Here is a 25239-nt window from a genome sequence, read left to right as displayed (position 1 = left end):
CATGGCCTTCCTGACTTTCTATTCTGGTCAGTCCAGACTCCCCTGCTCAGTACTCCTGTGCCTTTCACAATTCTTCCTCCTCCTCCCCTGACTCCCCTCTGTTGCACAAGTTCAGAATAACTCTCAGCTCTCCTCAGTGATAAGAATAGTAGTCTCCAATCCCCATGTGATGTGCTGATGACTAACAGACTCAGGCACATGTGAGCAACTTCTGAACTGTTGACTGACACCTTTTGCCTTCAGATTTCAGTCAGCAAGTTGCCAGAAAGGTGCTCCTGACAGCTGTATGGCCAGGCAAGGGCACCTGTATTTTTCTCAGCTGGGTTGCATGGAGTAAATTGGGATCCTGGGGAGAGGGGTCTGATATGACATTTGCATGGAACAACCTTTGCCTTAGCTTAGTCATAGTCTGAAATGCTATTGTCAAATGACATGCTGGATTCCATGTTTATTGTTTTTCATGGACAGTTCTGGATCCACTGTGCTCATGGTTTCTTACTGCCAATGCAGCAAACTTCAACCAGGACCTGAAAGTCCAGCTGCGCTCTTTCTGCCTCTTACATAAAGATTCAGCACTCGAAATTTAGCTGCCGATTCTGTCAGTGCTGCATGAGTCAGAGTCGAATCCAGCTCACTCATTGTAGGTGTGTGAAGTCTGCAGGACTAACAGATAAAAACATGTTGTGTCAGTAAAGTCAGCAGGTGTGACACTAAGACACGTGGAGAGCCGAGGGCAGGAGGATCATGCTTCTATCCATAACTGCATTTAAACAGAACACTCTCTTTCTCTCTGGTGGCATCCCACACACCTGCCCACCATCTTCTTTTTCTACATACTCTTTCTCTCTGTAAACTCATCTACTCCTGTAGTTTCAAATATCACCTCTATGCAGATGATTCTCAGATCTACATCTTTGCCCCAATCCCTTGCCATCTATTTATTCTCACATCTCAAATTCTCTCATATCCTCTTAGAAGTCCCACTGCCAGTTCATATTTCCCAAACTGAACTGATTATCTTTCCTTCCAATTCCTCTCTTCTCCACTCCTGGGTTGCCTGACAACTTCTCTGTCTTTCCCATTTTCCAGGCTTCAGTGTCTGTCAACTTTGGTTCTTCTCCCCAACAGTCCATCTCTCACTAAGTTGTGTTATTTCTTCCTGTTTAATGTCTCCCAAACTGTCCTTTCTCCATTCTCACCTTTGCATACATTTTCATCAGTGCCTTGATTCTCTCTTAGCCTGATGACTGCCTTGGAATGGGAGCTCACATCCTTCACTTTGACATAACACCACTTTCTTCTAAGCTGTCTGGCACAGACTGCAGATTTGGAGGGAGCTGCTCTTCTACAGGTTACGGGGGATCTAAATGTTGACCCTCTTTACTGTTACTACTTATTCCTGGGAAACTAATGGGGTAAGGGGAACAGAATTGATCCCAGCAAATTCACATAATACAAGAACTGAGGTTCGACCAGAGGACAGCACCAGATGTGAAGAGCCAGTGCCAGTAGGGCTTGTTCCTCTTTGTTGTTCTTGGATTGGGTGTCTCTGCATGTGTGTCTGTGTGTATGATGTGAGGCTGGCCAGGGGCTAAGAGCTGCAGGCCTAGTGAGCCCAGCTGTGTCAGTATGTTAAATCAAGGCACTTCTCTCAGATGCACTGCTACAGCTGCCAAAAATGTCTAAGGGTCAAGCTGCCTGATTAACCCAGGCACTCAGGAGCTAAAACAACAAGCATGCCTCTGTGCAGCAGTAGCAGAAAGTGAAAGGGGTCCCAATAACAGCCGCATGCATCCTCTGTTGCTGTCTATCCTCTCCACGGTGGGCACTCTGCTTTTGTGTGAGATACACCCAGCACACTTTAGACACTTCATGTCTGCCAAGGAATAAACAAACATGGGAAGGATAGGGTTCAAACCAGAACTAAAGCGATTTGCAGAGCTCTCTCTGCAGCCACCTCCTCTGTTTTCTGCATATATGCCAGGGTTGGCCAGTCCTTGCTAAGGCAGCTGGCTATAGCCAATATCAGATTGCAGTCAGGACTCCACCCAATTCTGAGGTGGATTTGCAGAAGCCTGAAGAAAAGCATCATCTCCTCCCTGCTCCTGTGTTGGTTATGATAGTGCAGAACTCTTGGACCTTTCGCAGATAATGCTGGTGCCACACAAAGTATGTAAAAGAATAATAGTGCAGAAGGATTCTTTTTGGGAATGGGAATTTGACATCAACTTCATTCCCTCTGAGCCACAGTACTACTGGTTACAGGGAACAATCAGTCAGAGCAGGTGCCTGAATGGGAATATTGGGAAATAGCATTAACACAAAAGCTCAATACAAGAGACTGTGCTACACTGATCAACGTCACCATCAGGTTCTGTCAGTCAACAGCTGGCCAAAGACCGGCCCACGAGTTTCTCTATGAATGCTGGTGCCATGAATTGTACGGTTTCTTTTCTCCACTTGGCGCTTTCTCTCCCTTGTCTGCAGTGTTCTTTTCTTCGAATGATGGGTCTGCTCACCAGCTTTTCAAGGCCCTGTTTTACCTCGTGCTGTCACAGTTCTGGTTTTAAAAAGCAGTTCTCTGAATAGCAACTGTTAAAAATAGCATCGTAGCATTTCATATTTATTGTATCTCAGTCATTCCAAAACAAATGTTCTGAGATTAAAAGTGGAAAAATGTTTTTTTCTATCTACCAACCATGCCAACTCACTTCAGGCTCTGAAAGTCAAGCAGATTTATTTCTGCTTTGCACATCATCATCTGTAATGAAGGTTCTGCAGACCAAATGCTGCCCTCAGTGACATCTGCTTGACCCCACTGTTTATAGATGCTACTTCAATGACAGTGTGATCTCATTGTCTCCAAATTCTGCCCTTGGTAACACCTGGATGACCCCAACAAAGGATATAATTTTGGCCTGCAGAACCATTATTACTGATGATAGCGCACAGGGTGGAAAGAACCCAGCTTGACTCCTGGAATCCAGGACGAGTTTGCGGTGCTAGCAGTTAGAAAAGCTATCTTTCTATTTGTAATCTGAGCACATTTAATCTGGAAATTATTGAGAGACAAACATGGAACCCATGAGACCATTTTATGGAGTCACATTTCTAACAAAGCTACACTTTAAACTTCCTTTCAGTGCTATGGTCTTTTCCCATACCTTAATGTAGGCCCCAGTTTTCTGCTCCATTACCTTAGTAAGGAGTCTGCTTTAGACACAATCCACAACAAGGACACCCTTCCTCTTTCCCAAACTGGGAGACTGAGAAAACAAAAGGGAACAGAAATAGAAAAGACAAGCCTTGCTTGTCTGATTGTTCCATTACTTTTTTCTTTTGTGTCCTGAGTTACTAAATGAATCAGTAATGTTCATCTTTAGAATCTCTATCTTGTTTGTAGCTGAGGTTTCCCGCTCTCATGCTTCTCCTGCTCTTCTGGACACCATATGTGCAGGCTGAGTGAGATGATAATATTTGCAAGGAAGAGATGGTTCAGGGAGACAAAATTGTCTACACAGCCTGGAGGAAATTCTAAAAACAGCTTTGAAAAGAAAATGTGATTATATTAAGCTACAAACAGCAGAGACAGAGAATAAAATGGTCTTAGAGAAATTAGAAAAATGAATCACAGAATCATTAGAATGATTAAAATGAGACTTTCCCTCAATTAATGAAAGTCAGTATGTTCCATTAAAAGAAATAGGCAGGGCTGAGATCTCTTGGGAGGAAGGAGGCCTGGAAAGTAGCCAAGACAGAGTTAAGGGAGATGGTGGACAGCAAATTAGGGATGTGCTGGAAATCCCATATGGCAGCCAAAAAGCAAATGATACACTGTGTTTTATGTAAAGAGGCACAGTATCATGTCATTGACTAGGGATGTGATAGTTCTACTTTCGGATATAGCCACTTTTGGAATATTACAAATCCACCTCAACACAAGCGTAACACTGACAAATAGGAGAGGGTCCAATAAGTAAAATGAGATGACTGACACCTTGGTGAGTAGGACTACTATGTGAGGAGAGGTTAAAGAAACCTCAGTAAGGATAACTATAACTAGGAACCTTGAAGATGTGGAGGAGAGGATTCAAAGGATGTCAAGCACTGTATTTAGGAGGGAGAGGGTTGTTCTGGAAGGAGTATCTGTGAGCAGCAGGATGAAACAAACCAAAGGAGAAATTCGGGCTGCACATCAGGAGAAATTTCCTAGCAATAAGGTTGATTAGACTCTTGTATTGTCTCCCAGGCGAAGTGACAGAATTCCTGCTACTGGAGTTATTTAAAAGCAGGCTGAACATAGCATCAGAGAATGCTCTGTACAGAAGAGCTGGAGAATGGAGAGAATGGACTGAAGCATGGAAGACATCTTTTTCATCTCTAATCTCTGTGATTCTTTGAGGAAAAATTTCCTCCATTCACCCTGCTTCTTTCCATGTAAGTGAAAAAATATTATTGTGAGATCACGTGAATGGCAAGAATGGGTTTGGAGCCTTGTCCTGGAGTCCGAAAGGCAACTCAGAAAGTATTTCCGGAGTGGCTCCTTGCAGCCTTCGATACTTGGATTACGTTTCAGAAATTTTGCAGGAATCTTCTGCTTTCCCCCCACCTTCTGTGCATTTTTGGTGCTGAGCTTTTTCCGGTTTTCCCACACTCCTGCCTGTCACAGAGCAGAAACCACAAAAATGCAGCAAAGTAAAATCTGTCCAAGAAGCTGCAATTCCATCTCACAAGGATAAACATTCTCTCTGCCAACAAGTGAGCACAGCACACCGGCATCTTCAAATACACATCTCTGCTGCCCAGCAAAGGAACCCACTGACACAGTCTGTCACCTGTACTAACATGAGCCACACCAGCACAAAGAGAATCAGATGGTGAATTCACCAGCACAGACCTGCCAGACCTCATGATCACAGCCGCCCTCACTGAGTCAACCAATCCTGCTAATGTCTTGTTTTCTTTTTAAATAGTTTTGGGGGATGAATTTTATCTCAACATAGGCATTGTGCAGGCAGGAAATATACCAGCTTCTCCAGCACCTCTGCCCATGTTCCTCCAAAACACCTTGCTACTCCAGTCCTGCTCCCTCAGCCCCCCAACCACAGCATTGCCAATGCACCTCTATTCTGCATCTGAGCACTTTCTCAGGGGGGCTTTTGGAAAAAGGACTATTTTTTATTAAAGCTTCTCTCTTAAATAGGGAAGGGGATGCGAGGAGTCAGAGAATCTGGCAGGAATCAAACAGAACTGAAGGGAGGTGGTTATAAATGTGGTTTTCCCAAAATCAGTGTTTTAGAGATTAAAACAAGCCCAAAGATGGGTAAGGAAAAGGGTTGGAGAGACTTCAATATGAGGACACATTGTAAAGATGGGGATTTTTCAGTCTACAGAGAAAAAGAATGAAAGGGGGCATAATACAGAGAGATATAACAATGAATTGTACAGATAAAATTACCCTCTCATAACACAGGAACCAGGGGATGCTCAAGGAAATTAAAAGGCAACAAACTTGAAACTGATAAAAGGATTTTTTTTGTTTTTACACAGCATATAACTAACCTGTGGAACTCACTGCCACAGGATAGGTCTGAGGCCAAAAGCTTAGTAGGGTTCAAATAGCATTGGACATTTATATGGGAAATGACATAAATATACATAGAGCATACATGGGGATACAAACCCTCATACTTTGAGACAAACCAACCACTAGCTGATGGGGTTAGGAAGAAACTTCTCCTATAGGCAGGTGAGCCCATTATGGATAGTTCTGGGGTATGAATTTAGTGCATGATCTAAAGACAGGCATAGTGCAGGCAGGAAATGTACCAGCTTCTCCAGCACAGCTCTGCCCATGCACTTCCAACAAAACTTGATACTGCAGTCTTGCTCCCCCAAGAAGCACCTGCCACTCACCATTGTCAGAGACAGAATAGAGGCCTAGGTAGCCCACTTCTCTGATCCTGTATGGCAATTCCTATGTCCCCACATTTGTATGAAGCTATGGCCCTGCTTACACTCTGAGGTAAAGCTCCATTTTAGGGTACAACTACTCCAGTGTATCAAGGCCAGACTCTTCCAAGGTCTCAATTCAGGAAGAAAGCCCCAAAGGATCTGTATCAAAGACAATTGCTGGCAATGTGTTCCTCACAGATTTCTTTGGCATGGGAAAAACTTACTTGGAAATCCTCTGGGCTGCCACTTTTCTGACCACTGCCTGCCTATGGTTGGCTGGAGGCTTGGGGACCAGGTGAGAGGATGTACTCTGGGATGGCATCACTTTGTGCGAACTGGTTGCCTTCTGGATGCTGGAAGTGGCACTTGATGTCTTGCGGGCACCAGAATCAGCTGGCATGGATATATTGGTGGAGCTGGGTGGCGGGTGGTTGGCAAAGAGAGCCTGGTAGAAAACAAGATACAGGGATTGGTTATTTTCCCTTTGCAACTCCACTGGGAGAACCCATGTGGTGAGGAGCCTTGCCTGGGAAGAGAGAGCCCCAACCTGGTGAAGGGGACCACCCGACTAGAAGGCTCCCGGACAGTCTCAGAGATAGATACAAACTGAGGGTGACTGACTCCATGAAGGAGTTTTATAGCAGAATTCTATAGCCTTGGAAAGTCAGGATTAGTTCTAGAAATGCCCACAAACCCTGCTACTGTGGCACAACACAGCAGGTGCTACAACACTGACTCCCATATCCAACCTCCTCCTAGTCTTTGAGCTAATAGGAAGCCCAAAATTACCCTCACAGAAGCAAGGGGCACTAAGAGGGCAACTAATAAAGAGGATTTCCCCCTGACTCAGGCTCTGGGGATGCTTTGGGGAGAGAGGAAAGTTCCCAGTCATGAAGGGAGAGATATGCTGAAGGTTTGGGAGATGGGGCAAAATAGCCTGTGCACTGCCAGGCACTGAAGAACAAGGACACAGGTGGCAGAGCAGGGGAACGGCTCTCTGCACCAGCTCAGCTGAGATTCAAAGCCGCACTCACTTCTCTTTAGGAAGTTGCAGCCTGCCTGGAACTCTGCCTTATCCTTCTTCCAAGCTGCTTAGTTAGATCCCCAACTCAGAGCAGTGAACTGTAGCCATGTGGCTTAGTGATGAAGAGTCAGTTATGAAAGATGAGGGGAAAGGGTGAGCACTAGCCAGTCTCCTGGGAAACGCTGGGGCTTCAGTGCACTTGGTTGCATTTGTCCTGAGTTTCTTTCTCTGGTGAGGAACACACAGAGGCACAGTGAGTGGGCTCCAGGCTCCAGAGAAAGCCACAATCTGAGGGTTGGCAGAGTCCCAGCATAAAGACAGGAAAAGCCCCTCTCCCCCACAATTCTCTGGCAAATGGCAGGGCACTCGTGTGGGAGGGAGTTTCTGACAGGCAGAGCCTGGGGGAGAAAGGGGAATGTGAGAGCCAAACCAGGCCTTTTCCACTACAATTCACTGACAAGCTCTGCTGAGCTTTCTACTCCTCGTTAACCTCTCCATGTCCTGCAGCTCCATTTTGATCCTGGATTACTGAGCAGGCATAACTATAAATGACATGTCAGGAGGAAGGCAGTAAATACCACACTCTTGGCTTAGTCCAGTACAGCTGAGAGCCCATCATATTATCAGGGAAGGGATGGAGTCTCCCCACTCACCGTGCTTTCCTCCCTGACCCAGAGACCGCTCCTCACTGCATCTCATTTGATGCCATGCACAATAATTTTTTTTCAAAAGTGCTTTTCCCTTGTTACTAAAATCCTGACACCTAAAGTTTGCCAACTTCTTGCTCTGTACAGTCTATGTCACCTCCCCAAACATGATCAGGCAAGAAGGTCAGTCACCCAGGAGGAAGAATAAACAAGAATTCTTATAACACAGGCTGATCATCAGAGACAGGGCCGAGACCTGCCTAAGGGAAGGTCAGGGCTGTTTTGCTTGGGGACAACAGACTTCTGAAGGGCCTCTGTCTCCACACTGTGCTGAGATCCTGGCTGCCTTCCACCACAGCCAGGGTGTAGAGACTGAGGGTTGACACTGACCATGGCTTCTGGATCCAGCTACAAAGCATGCTGCCCTGCTGTGAACCTTATGGGGGCAGGGCGGGAAACCAGAAGAAGCTACTGTGCAAACAAAGGGCAGCAGGGGAGGCCAGACAGAGAAAGGGATGGGAAGAGATTTCAGCACATACACACATGAAGGAGAGCCCTCATCATTCAGGATCCACAGAGTCCAGCTCTAGGGAGAACTGAAGCATAGAAGAAGCTCTGATATAAACAGCCCAGGAGCATCCAGTACCCAACAGTTATTACTTTATTAAGGGAAACATCCTGAACAGGGCTCACAATGCTGGAGATTTGGACTGGCTGCTGAGGAGACTCATGCCCTCCCCTGTGGAAGGTTCCAAGGGGCACAAATCGGCATAATATTTAGCACAATACAGGACTTTGCATCTTTAAAACACTGCAAAAACATTAGCTAATTAATCCCCACAACACTCCTGGCAGACAGGCCTGAACTATTAACCCCATTTTGTAGGTGGGCACTCTGGGCCATAGAGAGGGCAAGTGACCTGCCACAGATGGAGTCACCCTCAGAGCTAGAGTCAGAACTCAGGAGTTCCTGGGTCTCAGTCCTGTGCTCACACCAGTAGATCACACCTCTCCTCATTTTATACAGAAACAAAGTACAGACAGAATGATAGGTGCACAAAAAGAATGCTTTTTAATTAGAAAATGTCACAAATACAATCTGCCAGTCACGGTGAGGCACATGGTAAGGTATCAGCAAGCAGAAACCAAGCTTCCTGTACCTACTCACAATTAAAGTGAGGAGGTACCAGAAGTTTTAACTAAAGCAGTTATGCTAATGATCTTCAAAAATAGAAATAAGAAGGATCCTGCCACTTACCCTCCCATATATCCAACATCTATCCCTAGCAAAGTAATGGAACAAATGCCGCAAATAAGATCAATAAATAATCACTAAACCTGAGAATGACAGAATCACAAGCAATAAGCAGAAATGAGGATTTATAAAGATTAGCTCATCAGACAAACATAATTGCCTTTTGGGACAGAATTACAAAATAAGTGTGTAAAATTTGGTGGGGTTTTAGATGTTCGTAAAGCATTTGCTACAGTTTTCTATTAAATCTATTCACAAACTTCAGTCAAATCAGCGTGGATATGGTAGAAAACTGGCTGAGTGACTAAACAAAAGAGCAAAAAGTAATGATAACTGGCAAAATAATGAGTTGTGGGAAGGGAAATCTAGTGTGGAACCAGGGTGGACAGTGTAAGGGCCAATCTGATGTAAGGACTTCATTAATGATCTAGAAAAGGAGAGCACATTAATAGAATTCACAAATTACAGTACAGTGGGTCCTACTTTGTAAACTATTCAGGAGACGGACTGTCTTGATATATGTTAAAATAAACTGACTGTATGCTTTCTCCTTCTACCCAACCCTTTGTACGAAGTTTGTTTTCTTAAACTGTGAGCTTTTTGGGACACAAACTGGGTTTTATTATATATTTGCAAAGCATTCAGCACATTGTGTGTGCTGCCATAAATAAATAAATAAATAAATAAATATAACAAGATTAGAAACATGGGGGCAGAACTTCAGGTGGTATAAATCAACATACTGTCACTGACTTCAGTGGAGTTATTTTATTTTACAGTAGAACCTCAGAGTTACAAACACCTTGGGAATGGAGGCTGTTCAGAGCTCTGAAATGTTTGTAATTCTGAACAAAACATTATGGCTGTTCTTTCAAAAGTTTACAACTAAATATTGACTTAATGCAGCTTTGAAACTTTACTATGCAGAAGAAAAATGCTGCTTTTAACCATCTTAATTTAAGTGAAACAAACACAAAACCAGTTTCTTTACCTTGTCAAAACTTTTTTTTAAAACTTTCCCCTTTTTTTAGTAGTTTATGTTTAACACAGTATTTGTACTGTACAGTATTTGCTTTTTTTTTTTTTGTCTCTGCTGCCTGATTGCATACGTCCGGTTGCAAATGAGGTGGGTGGTTGACTGGTGATTTTGTAACTTTGGTGTTCATAACTCTGAGGTTCTACTGTACATAAACTAAAGATATGACCCCATAGGTAGCAAATAAAAATTTGATTCACCTTGGAAAACTGCAGTTAACACATTTGCAGAAAAATAATCCAAGTGAGAAAGCTGGGAAAAAGAAATGAATGAAGATGGAGGGGGGAGAGCTAATTATTCTTTAATGCAACACGGTAGCAAAAATGGTCAAAGCAGGTTAGGCTGCTCTCAGAGAGGCCTTGCAACCCAGAGCAAGGAGGGGGGGAGTGCTAGTGCAGCCACATCTGCTTTGAATGCCCCACATTCCCAGTGAGACACTGACAAATTGGAGGACATCCAGAAAAGAATAAAAGAAATTAGTTATGGGGAAAGTTAAATCTCCTTAGCTTAGCGAAGCGCTGACTAACTTGGGACCATGCAACTTTCTGAAAGGTATAAAGGGAGAGAGGAATTATTTAGCAACTGGGGATGAACTGGACACAGTATTTATATCAGAAAATTATTTAAACTATTGATTGAAACTGTAACCAGGAGTGACCCCAATACTCATTATCATTTGTTGAATGTTTTATCTGACCCTTTTTGACACAAGGCTGCATTGATATGGATCATTTCACTATATGACTGAACTAGGGTTGTTTTAATTTAGCATATTTCCCATTTCCCATATGCAATGTTTGGGATAAAGCTCTAGATCTAGTAGCTGCCCACACACATACAATAGATACAGGCTAAGCAGACAGAACAATCCTATATAGGGGAGGAGAAGCCTCCATGACAATTAGTGGCATCTCCCCAGTAGAGGGAACAATTAGAAAGTAAACACTGATTGTTTAATTTCCTAGGCAAGGGCACCTCTGGTAACAACATCCAGGCCAGATCATGTCACTCATCGCTCCCTCCAGTTCATACAAAATGCTGCTGCTGATAAACTTTCTTCCTTTCCTGTTGGTTTGATCATGTAACTCCTGTTCCTTGAACCACTCCAGTATCAGATTTAAACTTCTTGTCATCACCTTCAAAGCTCTACATAACTGTGCCCATCCCTACTTATCCTTCCTTGTCAAGCTTCATGTTGGGTCTCTGTCCCCTTCACTCAGCCAGTGCTCCCAACCTCCTCCATCTGTCTGTCAGATTCTCACACAATCATCCTTGTGCCTTCTCCCGGGCAGCGCCCTCTGAATGGTACAATATCCCTGAGCTCCTCCAAAAAGGACCAATCTTTTCCAAATTTAAATGGTTCTTTAAGACTCATTTTTGCCATGTTGCCTATAGTGAATCAAGTTGACTTGTATATAAATTGCCTATATTGTTATTCCCCTTCCCCTAACTACTTCTCCTTAGATCGTGCGCTCCTCAGAGTTTGTACAGCACAGAGCATGCCTTCCCTTTGCACATATATGTATGGCTTTAAATATGCCACCCATGTCCTTCTATGCATACAGCTCACTTCCAGCATATCAGGCTGTTAGCAGCACAGAGACCGGGCTCTTCCTTGCACCATGCACCATGGTGCTGCTGTTACTCACTTACACACTGCCTGTGGACAGACACATCCAAATCACACATCATATAGAGAAGGGGAAAATAGAAACTGCTTTCAGTAAGGCAAGGCACCTTTCAAGGACATGACATATCAGTGAGGTGACCACTGAAGTTGTGGCATGAGCTCCTAGGCTGCTGGGAAATGGCTGGGTTGCCTCACCAAGGCAATTCCCAAGCCATGACTGGAATTGCAACATCATATGGAAATACCCTCTTTGTGGCATGGAGATACACAGAATGCAGGGTCCAAAGCACTCACAGTAACAGATAGTGTGATGCTCCCTGCAAATGATAGGCCTTTTAAACTTGGGCTTCATTTTTCCTGCTGCTAACAGTATCAAGTTCTCAGCACTACTATAATTCTTTTCATTCACAGCTCCCAGAGCAATTCACACAAGTGTGTCAGTATCAGATCGGAAACCAAGGCACAAAGCCATAGGCGCCAACTTTTATTTTTCCCCAGTGGTGTTCCACCCATGCTCTACCCTGAAACCCCCCCACCACTCTGCCCCTTCCCCCAAGGCCCCACCCTCGCTCCGCCTCTTCCTGCCCCCACTCCACCCCCTCCCCGAGGCCCCCACACACTTGCTGCTCTCCACCCTCCCCCAAATGCTTCCCGGAGCTGCCAAACAGCTGATTGGGGCGCTGCCAAACAGCTGTGGCTGGTGGGTCCTGAGCACCCACTCATTTTTTTCATGGGTGCTCCAGCCCTGGCGCACCCACAGAGTCAGCGCCTATGCACAAAGCAATGAAGTAACTTGCTTAGGGTCCCCAAGTGACCTGACAGAGCTAGGAATAGAAACCAGGTCTCCTGAGTCCCAGTCCAGTGTTCCATTGACAGGACCACAGAATCAAGGGTGCCAGGGAGCAGGAACTGGACAGTCTGGAAAATGAATAAAATTAGATTTAGTACAACTTCTCAACCCTGATTAAGGTTCTGAGGGAAGAACTCAGGATCCATTAGAAGAGGTGAACCCAAAGCCAGGGAACCTGGAGGCTGGTGTGCTGCACTTCTCTAAACCCAGAGGTCTGAGGTGAAGGTCTTATTCTGCTCTGTACCATTCCCCAGGGCTGTGCTGATGGAGTCTCCAAATTCTCCTGCCAGTCTTCTCTCCCCTCCCCCACATTACACACAGTGCGCTAAGTGCTCTGAGAAGCAGGAGCAACTCCCAGATGAATGCAGAATTTTTCTGGCTTTGTGCAATGAATTTTCTTGGATCAGAGCAACAAGAGTTGGTTGTGTCCAGGCTGCCCTCCCAGCACTGCGAGTGTATAGTACATAGGGAGCCCTCAGCAAGGTGAGGAAGGCTGTGAAAGACCCATTGATGCTACCCACTGACCTCCCCCAACCCCAGGCACCCTGCCTGCGAGAACACATGGTTTCTGTGGGCCCTACCTCAGGATGCCAATAAACACTTCTCATTCCCAACCTCCAAGCCAGACTGCTTGAGAAAAGGAATGGACGAAAACTCATCAGCATGAGATGCCACCTCAGAAAAGGGCTTTTTGTGAGTGCAGATTTAAGGTATGGCAAGGGAGGACAGAGGGAGAAAGCAAGTGGAAGGAAGTGAGGAATGGGGGAAGGAAGGAGACAAAGAGAGAGAGATGGAAGGAAAAGTTTTAAGCCAGAGGTTCCCAAACTGTGTTGTGCGCAGAGTGGGCTGGTCACCTGCTCCTGGCTCCTCCCCTTATGTCCAGCTGCTACAGTGATTAAATACTTTCCTGATGTGCTTTTGCCACACAAGCCATTGGTGTCAAACACAAGCCATTGGTGTCATTGGCATAAGGATGTTTTATCATTGCAAGGGGTTGAGGCCCAGGTATTGTGAAATGGGAAAAAAGCAAGGAGGACCTGGGTGCAGCAAGCAGGACAGTGGGGGGGGGGGGGGGGGGGAGGAGGGCAGACAAAAATGAGTGGAATGGGATGGGGCTTGGACAGTGGTGAGCAGGTAGGGGGGTAGGAGGCCTAGGTGACAATGAGTGGGAGATGGGTAAAGCCCAAGTGATAGTGAGCAGGTGGGTGGATGTCCAGGTGCAGTGAGTGGAGAGGAAGTGGGGAGGCACAGATAATGGTGAGTGAGAGGGGAAGGCAGGAGGCCACAGTGAAAATGAGCAGGATGGTGACCAGGCAGTGGTGCGTGGAAGGGAGTGAGGGATGGGGCTTGGGCCAAAGTGAGTGGGAGAAGGTAATGGGATTGGGGAGTTGTAAGGGTAGCTGCGGAGAGCCAAACCGTGGTGAGTGACAGGGACAGGGCAGGCAACAGTGAACAGGAGAGGGAGGTGGTGGTAGGGTAGGCGATGGTGAGTCTGTTGGGATGGGAACGGGTGCTCTGGCAACTAAGCAGCAGAGGTCAGTGCAATTGTGCCTGGGGTGGGAGATCTGTCTGGCACCAGCCAAAGACAAATGGGAGGAGATGTATCCAAGAGACACTCTCTCTATTAAGACTTGGCTTCCAATATAAGGAAGTCTGAGGGTATGTCTACACTGCAATTAAAAACGTGCAGCTGGCCTGTGCCAGCTGACTCAGGCTTGCGGGGCTGCTTAATTGCACTGTAGATGTTCGGGTTCGAGCTGAAGCCCAGGCTCTAGGACCTGCAAGGTGGGAGAGTCCCAGAGCTCAGGCTGCAGCCTGAACCTCTATGCAGCAATTAAACAGCCCCTTAGCTTAGGAACGTCAGCCTTAGTCAGCTGGCATGGGCCAGATGTGGGTGTCTAATTGCAGTGTAGACATACCCTGAGAGTGTTAAGCAAATCTCTTTCTTCATTAATGGCAATTTCAGAGCTGCCTGAGCCCGTAGCATGGCAATGGCCTCGATACTGCAGCTCTGAACTGTTCGGCTCAACGGGGGCGGGAGGGAGGAGTGGAGGCTTAACAAAGAATCACTTTAACAGAAACTTCTGAGTAATGGCTCTGCCCTAGGCCAAAAATAACATCAGCTCAATGTCGGCAATTAGAAGAGGGCTCAGACAGGCCCCCATGGTCAGCTCCAGCCTCCTCACAGGCACAGCCCAGCTCATCTTGCAGTGCTACCCTATGCTCGGCAGCAGCCACGGCTGCCCACCCAGAGCCCCTTGGACAGAGATGAAAGAAGAGCCTTCTGCTCCTGCTCAGAGGGGTAGCAAGCGGGGGGGGGGGGGGAGGGAGAGGGGAGGAGGAGTTTGGGGAAGGAAAGAACACAGTACAGACAGAAGTTGCCTCCCCCTCTGATTTCCCTCCCAGAATGGTGGGAATTGAGCCTTAAGCTGTTTGTTAGAGACCTGCAGTAACTAGTAATTCATGCCCCTGATATGGGGGTGGGGTCCCCACATATTTAGTTCTTGCTTGTGTTTGAAGCCATCTCTGCCAGACTGCCCAGCAAATACCAATAGCTCCCCCAACCTGGGTCAAACAATCTATGCTGAGTGGAGGTTCATGCACATGAAGAACCCCACTGCTGTTCCAGACACCAATCAAAATGAAGGAAACCCTGCCCTCCATGACAAATGGGGTATCTGGTGCTTTATAAAACCCTGCAGGGTCTCCATCTAGGGTGTGGAGATGCTGCTCCAGACCAGCTGCCAAAACACTGCCATTCATTACATGGGAATCATACAGGACACAAGGATCTTGATCCCATTTCGTTTTCTTCCTGCCTTGACAGCACTGTGTCTCCCTCTGTCCCTTACAATGGTGTCAAGGGAATGACTCTGTGCCAAATGGCTGAGTGCCTAGCAAGTAAAGAAAACATTAGATGCACTGACTGATATTGATGGTGTTTAGCAGGCCCTGGGAGGTGTGGGAGAAGCTCACACCTGGGCTCAGGCTCTATACCTGTGTCTATTGTGTATCTAAGGGTCTTAGAATATTCCTGGCAGAGATGAACCTTACTCCCTCACAGGAAGGGTGGAGACTTCCCCAGGAATGAAACAATCCAGGTAATGTTTGGTGGTCTTTGTGGTGAAGTCCTTTTCCTATCAGTCTTCATTGTTTGGTGCATGGGTACTGCACTGTGTGGGAGAGGACTTGGTCAAGCTGTAGCTGAAACAGAGACCACTGGTACCAACGTGACAGGGCCGAGACACATGCCAACACAGCTATGAGACTCTGGGGAATGGAGACACACAAATGTAACAATGACACCCGTGTAGGTGAACCACATGTGCCCTTGGTGGACACAAACACATGCCACCACAACTATGGGATTTACAGACAAAGAATCTCTGGGCCCAGTGAGGCTGGGCTCTGACTCAGGCACTAGGTAGGATAGTGAGCAGCAGCACTCAGATAGACAATTAGAGAGGGATCCTGACCCAGCAGGGAGGCCAAGAGGGACAGCAGCATTAGGCTGCTATCAGAATCACTGAATATAAGTTCAGTCCTGTCCTCATAACCCACAAGTGGTGCTTCCTCCCCACAAAACCTTGTGCTATGTCCTGGGTGTGAAACTGTCCCATGCCGGCCCACAGGTGTAGAAACCGGCAGTGGTCACTCTCAGGCCGACTTTTGTCTCAGTTACCTGGTGCCGGGCTCGACTCTGCTCCAAGAGCTGTCGGGACTGAAGCTTCTGCTGCTGGAGTTGCTGCACGGCAAAATGGAGCTGATAGCTGCCAGCAGTTGGCTGATACTTGGGATGTGCCAGCTGGCTTCCTGTCACCTTGCTGTAGACACAGTTCTCTAATTCTCCTTCCCAGGCAAAGCTGTCATTCTTTAGAGCCCTGGGAAGAGAAGAGCCATCACACACGTTATCCATCTCCATTACCCTGCATGCGAGGCCAGGGGAGCTGCTGCCCACAGGGCATCACTGCTCCCCAAGGAGTCACTAGTAGCTTGACAGGCATGCAATTAGCAACAAGTGGGTGGCACTGGCAAGTAGAATACACGATACAAATGTTGCATGTCAGCTGTAGGCCTGGTAAGGAGGACCTGCCTCCAACAGGGAGAGTGTCTGGAAGTCTGGATTGGGCCTGTTACTATCCTTGTTACCAAGCCTAAGGTGAACAATTGTAGAGAAACAAGAGGGAAAATCCAAGAGTGACATTAGGACATGACCATGGCTGTCTAGCTAACACTGAGGGGAGACAGTCAGCCTTGCAGCACCCAGAGTCATGGATCCAGAGTTAAGTGGCCGAGCTAAGGATTATTGTAATGGGGGAACTACACTCTTTTCTACTAGGCCCATGGGTTTTGTGGAGAGCAGGTGACAGAGTGACAGGGTCACAAGATGTCCTGGAGAACCTGGGATAGCCGAGCAATCCAGATTCCCTGTGCTCACTGACCAGATGCCACATGGTCCACTGAGTCTGCCCAATAAAACCTTTAAGTCCCATTGCTTGAGCCACCTATGTCCCCACTGAGCTCATTCTTCTCTCCCATTGTGCCCCATGTCTAGATATTCCCTTTGGATCTCATGTGCAGTGAAGTACAGACTTTCCTTAAATTTCCTGTGCACACTGTAATTGACTGGGATACAGATGATGCTTGTATCTGCTGCATCCTACCACGAGTGCAGAGAAGGGGTAGTGTTTCTGGGTGTGGGAATGTCACCCCAGTTTCTTCACTTCATAGAGTTCCAAAAAACAAAACAAAACAAAAAACCCAAAGCCCCTCAATTAACCGTTGGAACAATTAAGCAATCGGCCAATTTACCAACAGTCATTTTTAAATCCAGATTGGATGAAAAGATCCACTCTAGGAATTATTTTGGAGACGTTCTATGGCCAGTATTATGTAGGAGGTCTGACCAGATGATCAGTCATCCCTTCTGGCCTTGGAATCTATGAATGTATAAACCACAGACTTCCCTGAACCTGGTACGGTCTCCCCTGCAATCCTGGCCACCAAACTGATCCAGAGTAACATCTTGAGGTTGATCTTAAAAAAGCCAAACTCAGTTACCCAGCCCCCAACACACACTTTCTGCTGCTGAACCACTAGGAGAGGGCAGGACACCGCAAGAGGTTCAAGTGGATCCATCCTCACACCCAACCTCTCAGCAGCAATGGAACAAAGCAGCCCTGCCTAGCAAGGGACATTGGTTGTCAGCATCTTCATCCTGCTTCCTGTGGGGCACCCACGCCACTCTGTCCTATCTCAGGCACTTTCCAGGCCCCTCCATTGTGCTGTCTGCAGGGGACCCCATACCACAGGCCACCCTTCATCATCATATAAAAAACTAATTAGAATCCTGTACAAATGATTTTGACCCCACCTCACTGAGTCTTAAATTGTCCTCTCTGCCTCTTTTCCAAGTGCTTGAGAGGAAGTGTGGTCTAATGAATACAGACCTGGGACTCAGAAAATCAGGATTCTAATCCTGGCTCTCCCATTGACTCAGTGGGTTACCTTGGGCAAGTCACTTCACCACTCTGTGCCTCGGTTTCCCATCCTGCCCTTTGTCTTTCTTTTCTAAACAGACTGTAACTCTTTGGGGGCAGGGACGGTCTTTCACTATGTGTTTGTACTGTACCTAACACAACACAACATATATATATGTATATCTTTTAAATGTCCTCTGTCTTTGGCATTTCACTGTTCTTCAGTTTCCCCCTCTTACAGTACCTGCTTTATTTCTCCCCAGTCCCCTTCCTTCCATCTATCTCCTCTCAGATATTCCCTTTCCTGTTGTTTCTGTTGCAGCTCCTTGGTCACTTCTCTCCTTCCCAGACAAAATGAGGGAGAGCCAAACTCTGGGGTGTCTAGTGCCTAGGAGTGCATGACCCCTCTTTTCCACAGGTGAACAGTGTAGTCCTTGCTCTCCAACATGGCTGGATCCTGTCCTGCAGCTCTGCCCGCAATTGCTCAGCTCAGTGCATCATGCATATGCCACAGGCTGAGCAGGGGAAGTGTTGCAAGCCCCTCAACACTGCCCCCTACTGGGCACAAGATGCCAGAAGTGTAAATACAAAGAAATGTATCACAATCACAAGGCATATTTAGAAACTTGGAAATGATCTCCAATCTGGTGCCTCATCAGCCATGCTTCCCCCCAAAACTGGTTATTATCAGGTTATCATCTGGTCCTTTCCCCATATCCTTGGGGTAACACTGGCTCTCCCACTGCACTGATCCTGACTCTATCCCCACTTCCATGTGGTAAAGCCCCTGGACTCTTCTGACAGCATGTGAAACAGCTGCAGCAGCTGTGCTCCTCCCAGTGAAATTGGGGGTCATGCTCACAGTTGAGAAACAGAGGAGATTTTGCTGGGACTGGAACACACTCCTCTGGGGACAGATGGAATTACTGCAGACCATCCTTTGAAGAACCAAAAAACAAAACAGCAATGCCCACTGGCCCCAGTAGATATGAAGGTCACTCAAAAGCAAAGCTGGAATTAGTCTGGCACTCAGCAGGCAGCCTGAGGAGGACCCTCTCATCAATGGCAAGGAGGGATCTTGAGCTGTGGTCTCTCAATTACAAACTACCCACACTACATTCTATTTGCCTGTGGTGTGTAATTTCTCTCACACCTTCAATTTCTCCTCCTTATTGTCACGGTAAAAGGTGGTGAGTGGATTTTGTACCTGACTAGTAATTTTCATGGTTACATCTGTCTTTAAACCCCATTCTATCCCTGGAGCGTCCCACTAACAATCCACCAAGCACAAGGGAAAACAAGCAATGCTCACCCCATTTAGAGACTGGACATTCCTCTGGTCATCAATATGTTAGTGGTCTGAACTGTCTGATTGACATTAAGCATCCTCCATCTCCTTGGTGTATGTACCTGGATCACCCTTCCTAACAGTACTCAATAAAGAGTAAGAGTCCTGCTGATCATGGCTGCTTTCTGTAAGCTCTTTGGGACAGGCACCTATGGTTCTAAAGTGCATCCCATCCTGACTGAGAATCAAGACATAATACAGAACTAAGGCTTGTGAGGGTGAAGCGAGTCAAGCAGTTCTCAGGACACTCAGACAAGGTACCCAATTGATCCTGGAGCTCAGCGCCCAAATCTCCCAGAGATCTTCCTCCAGTTAAGAAGCTGCACAGCATAAATTCTATCCTTCAATGAATACGAATGCCTGAGAAGCTAAAGATAGGGTTGCTGAATAGGGATCTTTCTTGAACTTACGCAAGCCATGATGAAGTGAAAGAGAGACACTGATGTGATGTGAACACCTTTGAAGATAGCTTTAAATTGCCCCCAGTCTAACCAGCAAGACTTGCTGTTGAACGGATGAAACACAAAGGAGGCCCATATCTGTGTTTCAGGAAAAAGGTGCACATCTTGCAGGAGTCAGATATGAAGGCAATAGAGACATATTCACTGAGCTAAAGTCACGGTGAGCAGCGGCAGATATCTTTCGGCAGGAGTCATACCAAAAAGCTGAAGGGATCACATTTAACCTACACATTTGATGCTGTAAGGGATGACTGAGACACTTGTAGACCAGGTGCCAGCTCGTGCCAACGCCCCTGGGCCACACCAAACACTGACAAATGCATAGCTGGAAACCAGTCTGGCTCACCTGTGTGTTAGGATTGTTAAAATAGGTATTAGAGTTATAAGAATGTGTTTAGACTTTATGAAATGCTTGTAGAATACTGCATGTATTAATCTTACTTATATAATCTTACTTACTTAGTAGAGGCCTGTATCCCATGTTATAAGGTATTATTTAAGTGTTTGTTCTGTAAATATAAAAATGTTTGCTAAGACTGTAAACCCCCACAGCTGGGGAGAAGCATCACCAAGTGTGAAATACTAGTTTACCACAAGAGGTGTCATCTCCTCCCCAACAAAGTAAGGCCTATAGACACCAGAGAAAACATTGTGGAACATCAGTGGACAAAAGACTGATGATTGTTTCCCCATGAAGCTGGTCATGCACGAGCCCTTGTCCCATCACAGCTTGAATGCTAGGGGAAGAGAATAAAAATCCTGGTTAAAGAGAAATTATCACCACTATGCTACTTGGAATTCGGAGGGGGCAATATTTCTAAGAATTAGCAAAGGATCCCTAAGCTGCTTAGTTTGTTTAAGCCCTAAGGGATATAGAGCACTTGCATATATAGCAGCTATTATCACCTTTTGAAATCTAAGACTGTAACTCATTTGTGTGTGTGTTTCCCTTCTTTAACCTTGTAAAATAACTAGGGCTGCCAATTAAACGCAGGTAACTTATGCGGTTAACTCAAAAAAATTAACTGCGATTCATCGCAGTTTTAATCGCACTGTTAAACAATAGAATACCAATTGAAAATTTTAAAATATTTTGGATGTTTTTCTACATTTTCATATAGTATTCTGTGTTGTAATTGAAATCAATGTGGATATTATTTTTATTACAAATAGTTGCACTATAAAAATGATTTTAAAATAGTATTTTTCAATTCACTTTATACAAGTACTGTAATGCAATATCTTTGTCATGAAAGTGCAACTTACAAATGTAGATTTTTTTTGTTACATAACTGCACTCAAAAACAAAACAATGTAAAACTTCATAGCCTACAAGTCCACTCAGTCCTACTTCTTGTTCAGCCAATCGCTAAGACAAACAAGTTTATTTACATTTATGGGAGATAATGCTGCTCACTTATTATTTACAATGTCACCAGAAAGTGAGAACAAGCATTTGCATGGAACTTTTGTAGCTGGCATTGCAGGGTATTTAAGTTCCAGATATGCTAAACATTCGTAGGCCCCTTCATGCTTTGGCCACCATTCCAGAGGACACACTTCCATGCTGATGATGCTCATTAAAAAAATAATGCGTTAATTAAATATGTGTCTGAACTCCTTGGGAGAGAATTGTACATCCCTTGTTCTGTTTTACCCACATTCTGCCATATATTTCATGTTATAGCAATCTCGGATACAGCACACGTTGTTCATTTTAAGAACATTTTCACTGCAGATTTGACAAAACGAAAAGAAAGTACCAATGTGAGATTTCTAAAAATAGCTACAGTACTCGACCCAAGGTTTAAGAATCTGAAGTGCCTTCTAAAATCTGAGATGGACGAGGTGTACAGCATGCATTCAGAAGTCTTAAAAGAGCAACACTCTGATGCGGAAACTACAGAACCCGAACCACCAAAAAAGAAAATCAACCTTCTGCTGGTGGCGTCTGATTCAGATAATGAAAATGAACATGCATCAGTCCGCACTGCTTTGGACTGTTATTCAGCAGAACCCATCATCAGCATGGACGTATGTCCCCTGAAATGGTGGTTGAAGCATGAAGGGACATATGAATCTTTAGCGTATATGGCACGTAAATATCTTGCAACACCGGCTACAACAGTGCTACCAGAACGCTTGTTTTCACTTTCAGGTGATATCCTAAACAAGAAGTGGGCAATATTATCTTCTGCAAATGTAAACAAACTTGTTTGTCTGAGTGATTGGCTGAACAAGAAGTAGGACTGAGTGGACTTGCAGGCTCTAAAATTTTACATTGTTTTATTTTTGAATGCAGGTTTTTTTGTACATAATTCTACATTTGTGAATTCAACTTTCATGATAAAGAGATTGCAATACAGTACTTGTATTAGGTGAATTGAAAAATACTATTTCTTTTGTTTTTATACAGTGTAAATACTTGTACAGTAACACCTCGCTTAACGTTGTCGTTATGTTCCTGAAAAATGTTACTTTAAGCGAAACCATGTTAGGCGAATCCAATTTCCTCATAAGAATTAATGTAAATAGGGGGGGTTAGGTTCCAGGGAAATTTTTTTCGCACTCGGCTGAGCCCTCAAGGGTTAACACATTGTTGTTAATGTAGCCTCACACTCTACAAGGCAGCACTAATGGTGGTAGGAGACACAATAGACACATGGCAGTGGCTGCAAACATTCCCTGTGGAAACTGAACGTGATGATGAACCCATGCTATTCCACTGGAGTGCACCACTCCCTCCACTTTCCAAAGTGCTGGAGGGTGCATGTGTGTGTGAGACAGAGACACACACCGTGTGTGTGTGTGTGTGTGTGTGTGTGTGTGTGTGTGTGTGTGTGTGAGACAGAGAGAGAGACATGCATTGCATCTTTAAATATGCTGACCCCACTCTAAGTACACTGCCTTTTTAAGTAGATCAGCAAGTTGAGGCAGCAGCTGTTGACAGTAAATTCCCCACCTGCTGAGCCCTATCATGTCCCCACTTGCTCTGTGGAGATGGGGTACAGGAGCAGGGGGAGGGGGATGCCCTGACATCAGCACCCCTCTTCTCCCCCACCCCCTGCACAGCAAGCAGGAGGCTCCTGGGAGCAGCTCCAAGGCAGAGGGCAGGAGCAGCACATGGCAGTGGAGGGAGGGACAGCTGAACTGCTGGCAATTGCTAGCCTGCTGGATGGCTGCCGCACAGGGAACTTAGGGGAGCAGGGAGCTGATGGGGGGCTGCCGGCCCACCCTGATTCTAAGGCACCACCATCTCGCTCCAATGGGCTGCTCTTTCTGCAAGCAGTGAACAAAGCAGGCGGCTGCCAAACAACATTATGAGGGAGCATTGCACAACTTTAAACGAGCATGTTCTCTAATTAATCAGCGACGTAACAACAAAACAACATTAACCGGGACGACGTTAAGTTAGGAGTTACTGTAATCAAAAAGAAATATAAAGTGAGCACTATACACTTTGTATTCTGTGTTGTAATTGAAATCAATATATTTGAAAATATAGAAAACATCCCAAAATATTTAAATAAATGGTATTCTATTATTGTTTTTAACAGCGCGATTAATCACACGATTAATTTTTTTAATCGCTTGACAGCCCTAAAAATAACTATTTCTTTTCCCCAGTTAATAAATCTTTAAATAGTTTACTACAGGATTGGCTACAAGCATTGCTTTTGGTGACGGATCTAAGGTACAACTTACCTGGGGTGACTGGTCCTTCGGGGCTGGGAGTAACCTGAATATTGGTGTGATTTTTGGTGTAAGGGAACATTTATCACAAAGGAAGGATTGCCTGGGTGGCAAGATAGACTGGAACGCGCAAGGGGACAGTCTGTGACTCCATGTTAAGGCTGTCATTATGCTTGAGTCGTTCACATTTAATACTTGGTTGGTCAAATCTAATTATAGAACATACAACCAGTTTGGGGTTTGTAACAATCTGCCCTGAGGTTGTTGGCATGCACTTTTGTGAGCCACTCCAGACAGCCTGACAATGACATTGCCCATTTTACAGCCAGCATTTGCTCTGTGCCTTACAGATGATGCTCAGGGGCTGTGGCCTATGGTGGAGTGAAGGCCACTAGCTGAGTCACAGAACTGAATGCTTCAGAGGACTATTTCCCAGAGGTTCCATACCACAAAGGTACTGCATTCCTTTCTCTTCCAGCTTTCTGGTGATGGACATTAACTATCATGGAAATGCACAGATTGGGGGTTGCTGGTCCAAGTTTCAATGAATGCAATGGGATTGTTGGTGTGATTTTGGGTTCACCCTCTCCAAATGCCTCTCTAAAGCACGTGTTTGCCTTTGGTCTCTAGGCTGAGCTCTTCTCCTTATTTAACCTGACTCTATATGATCTATAGGCTACAGTGAGATTTATAGGGTCGACTCTAGCACAGTTCAGCTTGGTTGTTCCTGGCCAGGAAAAACATGGAAATCATGTTATCACTATTTTGGGGAGAGACAGGACTTTAATCAATTCTGGCTAACTCGTTTTCCTGTAGTGTAGACACAGTTTTATATACAACTCACCTGTGCTCCACTGTCCACGATGCTACACTACACCCAGGGAATCCCAGCAGTGCCCATTTACAGAGACCACGTCAATGCAAGTTGCTTTCAGCCTATGTTTCACTTTGATGGTTTGCAAAACTGTTTATGATGGGATGGGGATATTTTTTTCCATTAGGCTTCATGGCTTTTGTTTCCTTCTAAATTGAGCTGAAATTAACACAGTTACATTTCATCTAACTACAACTTCAATAGATGGCAGTGTGGCCTTCCTGGCAGAGGCCATGGAGCTCCCAGTGCAGGACTTGGGATCATACACAGACAAGGGTGCCTGTCTCTCAGCTCTGCATCACTACATATAGTATATTATAAAATCAGCTATGACCCATACATGGCAATGCCTGCCCACGTGGATTAGATGGGGATTGGGGTTAGTCTCTCTGCATCATGGTGCTATTGCCAGCTACATGATCTAAACATCCAACCTCCTTTCCTTGTCTGCCATGCTAACAGGGCAGCTTAGTGCTCTAGTTCCCTACTCTCAAACTCTGTCTGACAGCTGGTTTATCAAAGAGAGTCTCCCTTGAGCTATGCCTGTAGCCAACACTCTTGTCTCATGCATCTTGCAGGAGGCTCAGGACAGTAACTGACACCTGCACTACTAATTTTCAAGGGAATGCTTTCACTTAGATGATCTATGTTTCTCCCTCTTCCTCCTCCTCTTAAGCCACATAGGGTTGAGTCCTCCTTTTTTCCAGCTTGGGATTGTCACTGGTATGATAAGGCCTGCTGTTTGCCTAGAGACTCACTTGCATATTCTCTCTCTCCCTCTTGCATGCATGCACATGTGCACGTGCACATCCACACCCACAAATGGGAAACAAACACTCCTGCCTGTGCCACCAGAGGAAATTGTGTTTCATTCTGTCAGTCAGGCGGGTTGTGAGCAATCTTCTCCCAGCTCACTTGGAATTATTGATGGATTGCTTAGTAGAGGGTTGGCCAGGATTCAGGCCTTCAGTATGTGCTGCCAATCT

At 45.5% G+C, this 25239-nt stretch overlaps 1 protein-coding gene across 3 annotated transcripts in view; it reads right to left on the bottom strand.

Annotated features, from left to right (window-relative positions):
- The window catches only part of TTLL5 (tubulin tyrosine ligase like 5), a 207869-nt gene that overhangs the window by 31327 nt on the left and 151303 nt on the right, over positions 1-25239 (bottom strand). For all 3 annotated transcript variants that reach the window (XM_054027921.1, XM_054027918.1, XM_054027920.1), the window contains 2 exons: positions 16080-16278; positions 6180-6400 (listed from right to left, as the gene is read on the bottom strand). In XM_054027921.1, the coding sequence (XP_053883896.1) occupies positions 6180-6400; positions 16080-16278 (420 nt within the window). The remainder of the gene's footprint in view (positions 1-6179; positions 6401-16079; positions 16279-25239) is intronic.

This window comes from Malaclemys terrapin, chromosome 4 (genome assembly GCF_027887155.1).
Source record: "Malaclemys terrapin pileata isolate rMalTer1 chromosome 4, rMalTer1.hap1, whole genome shotgun sequence".
In the NCBI taxonomy this organism is placed as follows: domain Eukaryota; kingdom Metazoa; phylum Chordata; order Testudines; family Emydidae; genus Malaclemys; species Malaclemys terrapin.
Note: the sequence above shows the minus strand (reverse complement) of the source record. Positions and strands in the feature narration are given on the sequence as shown.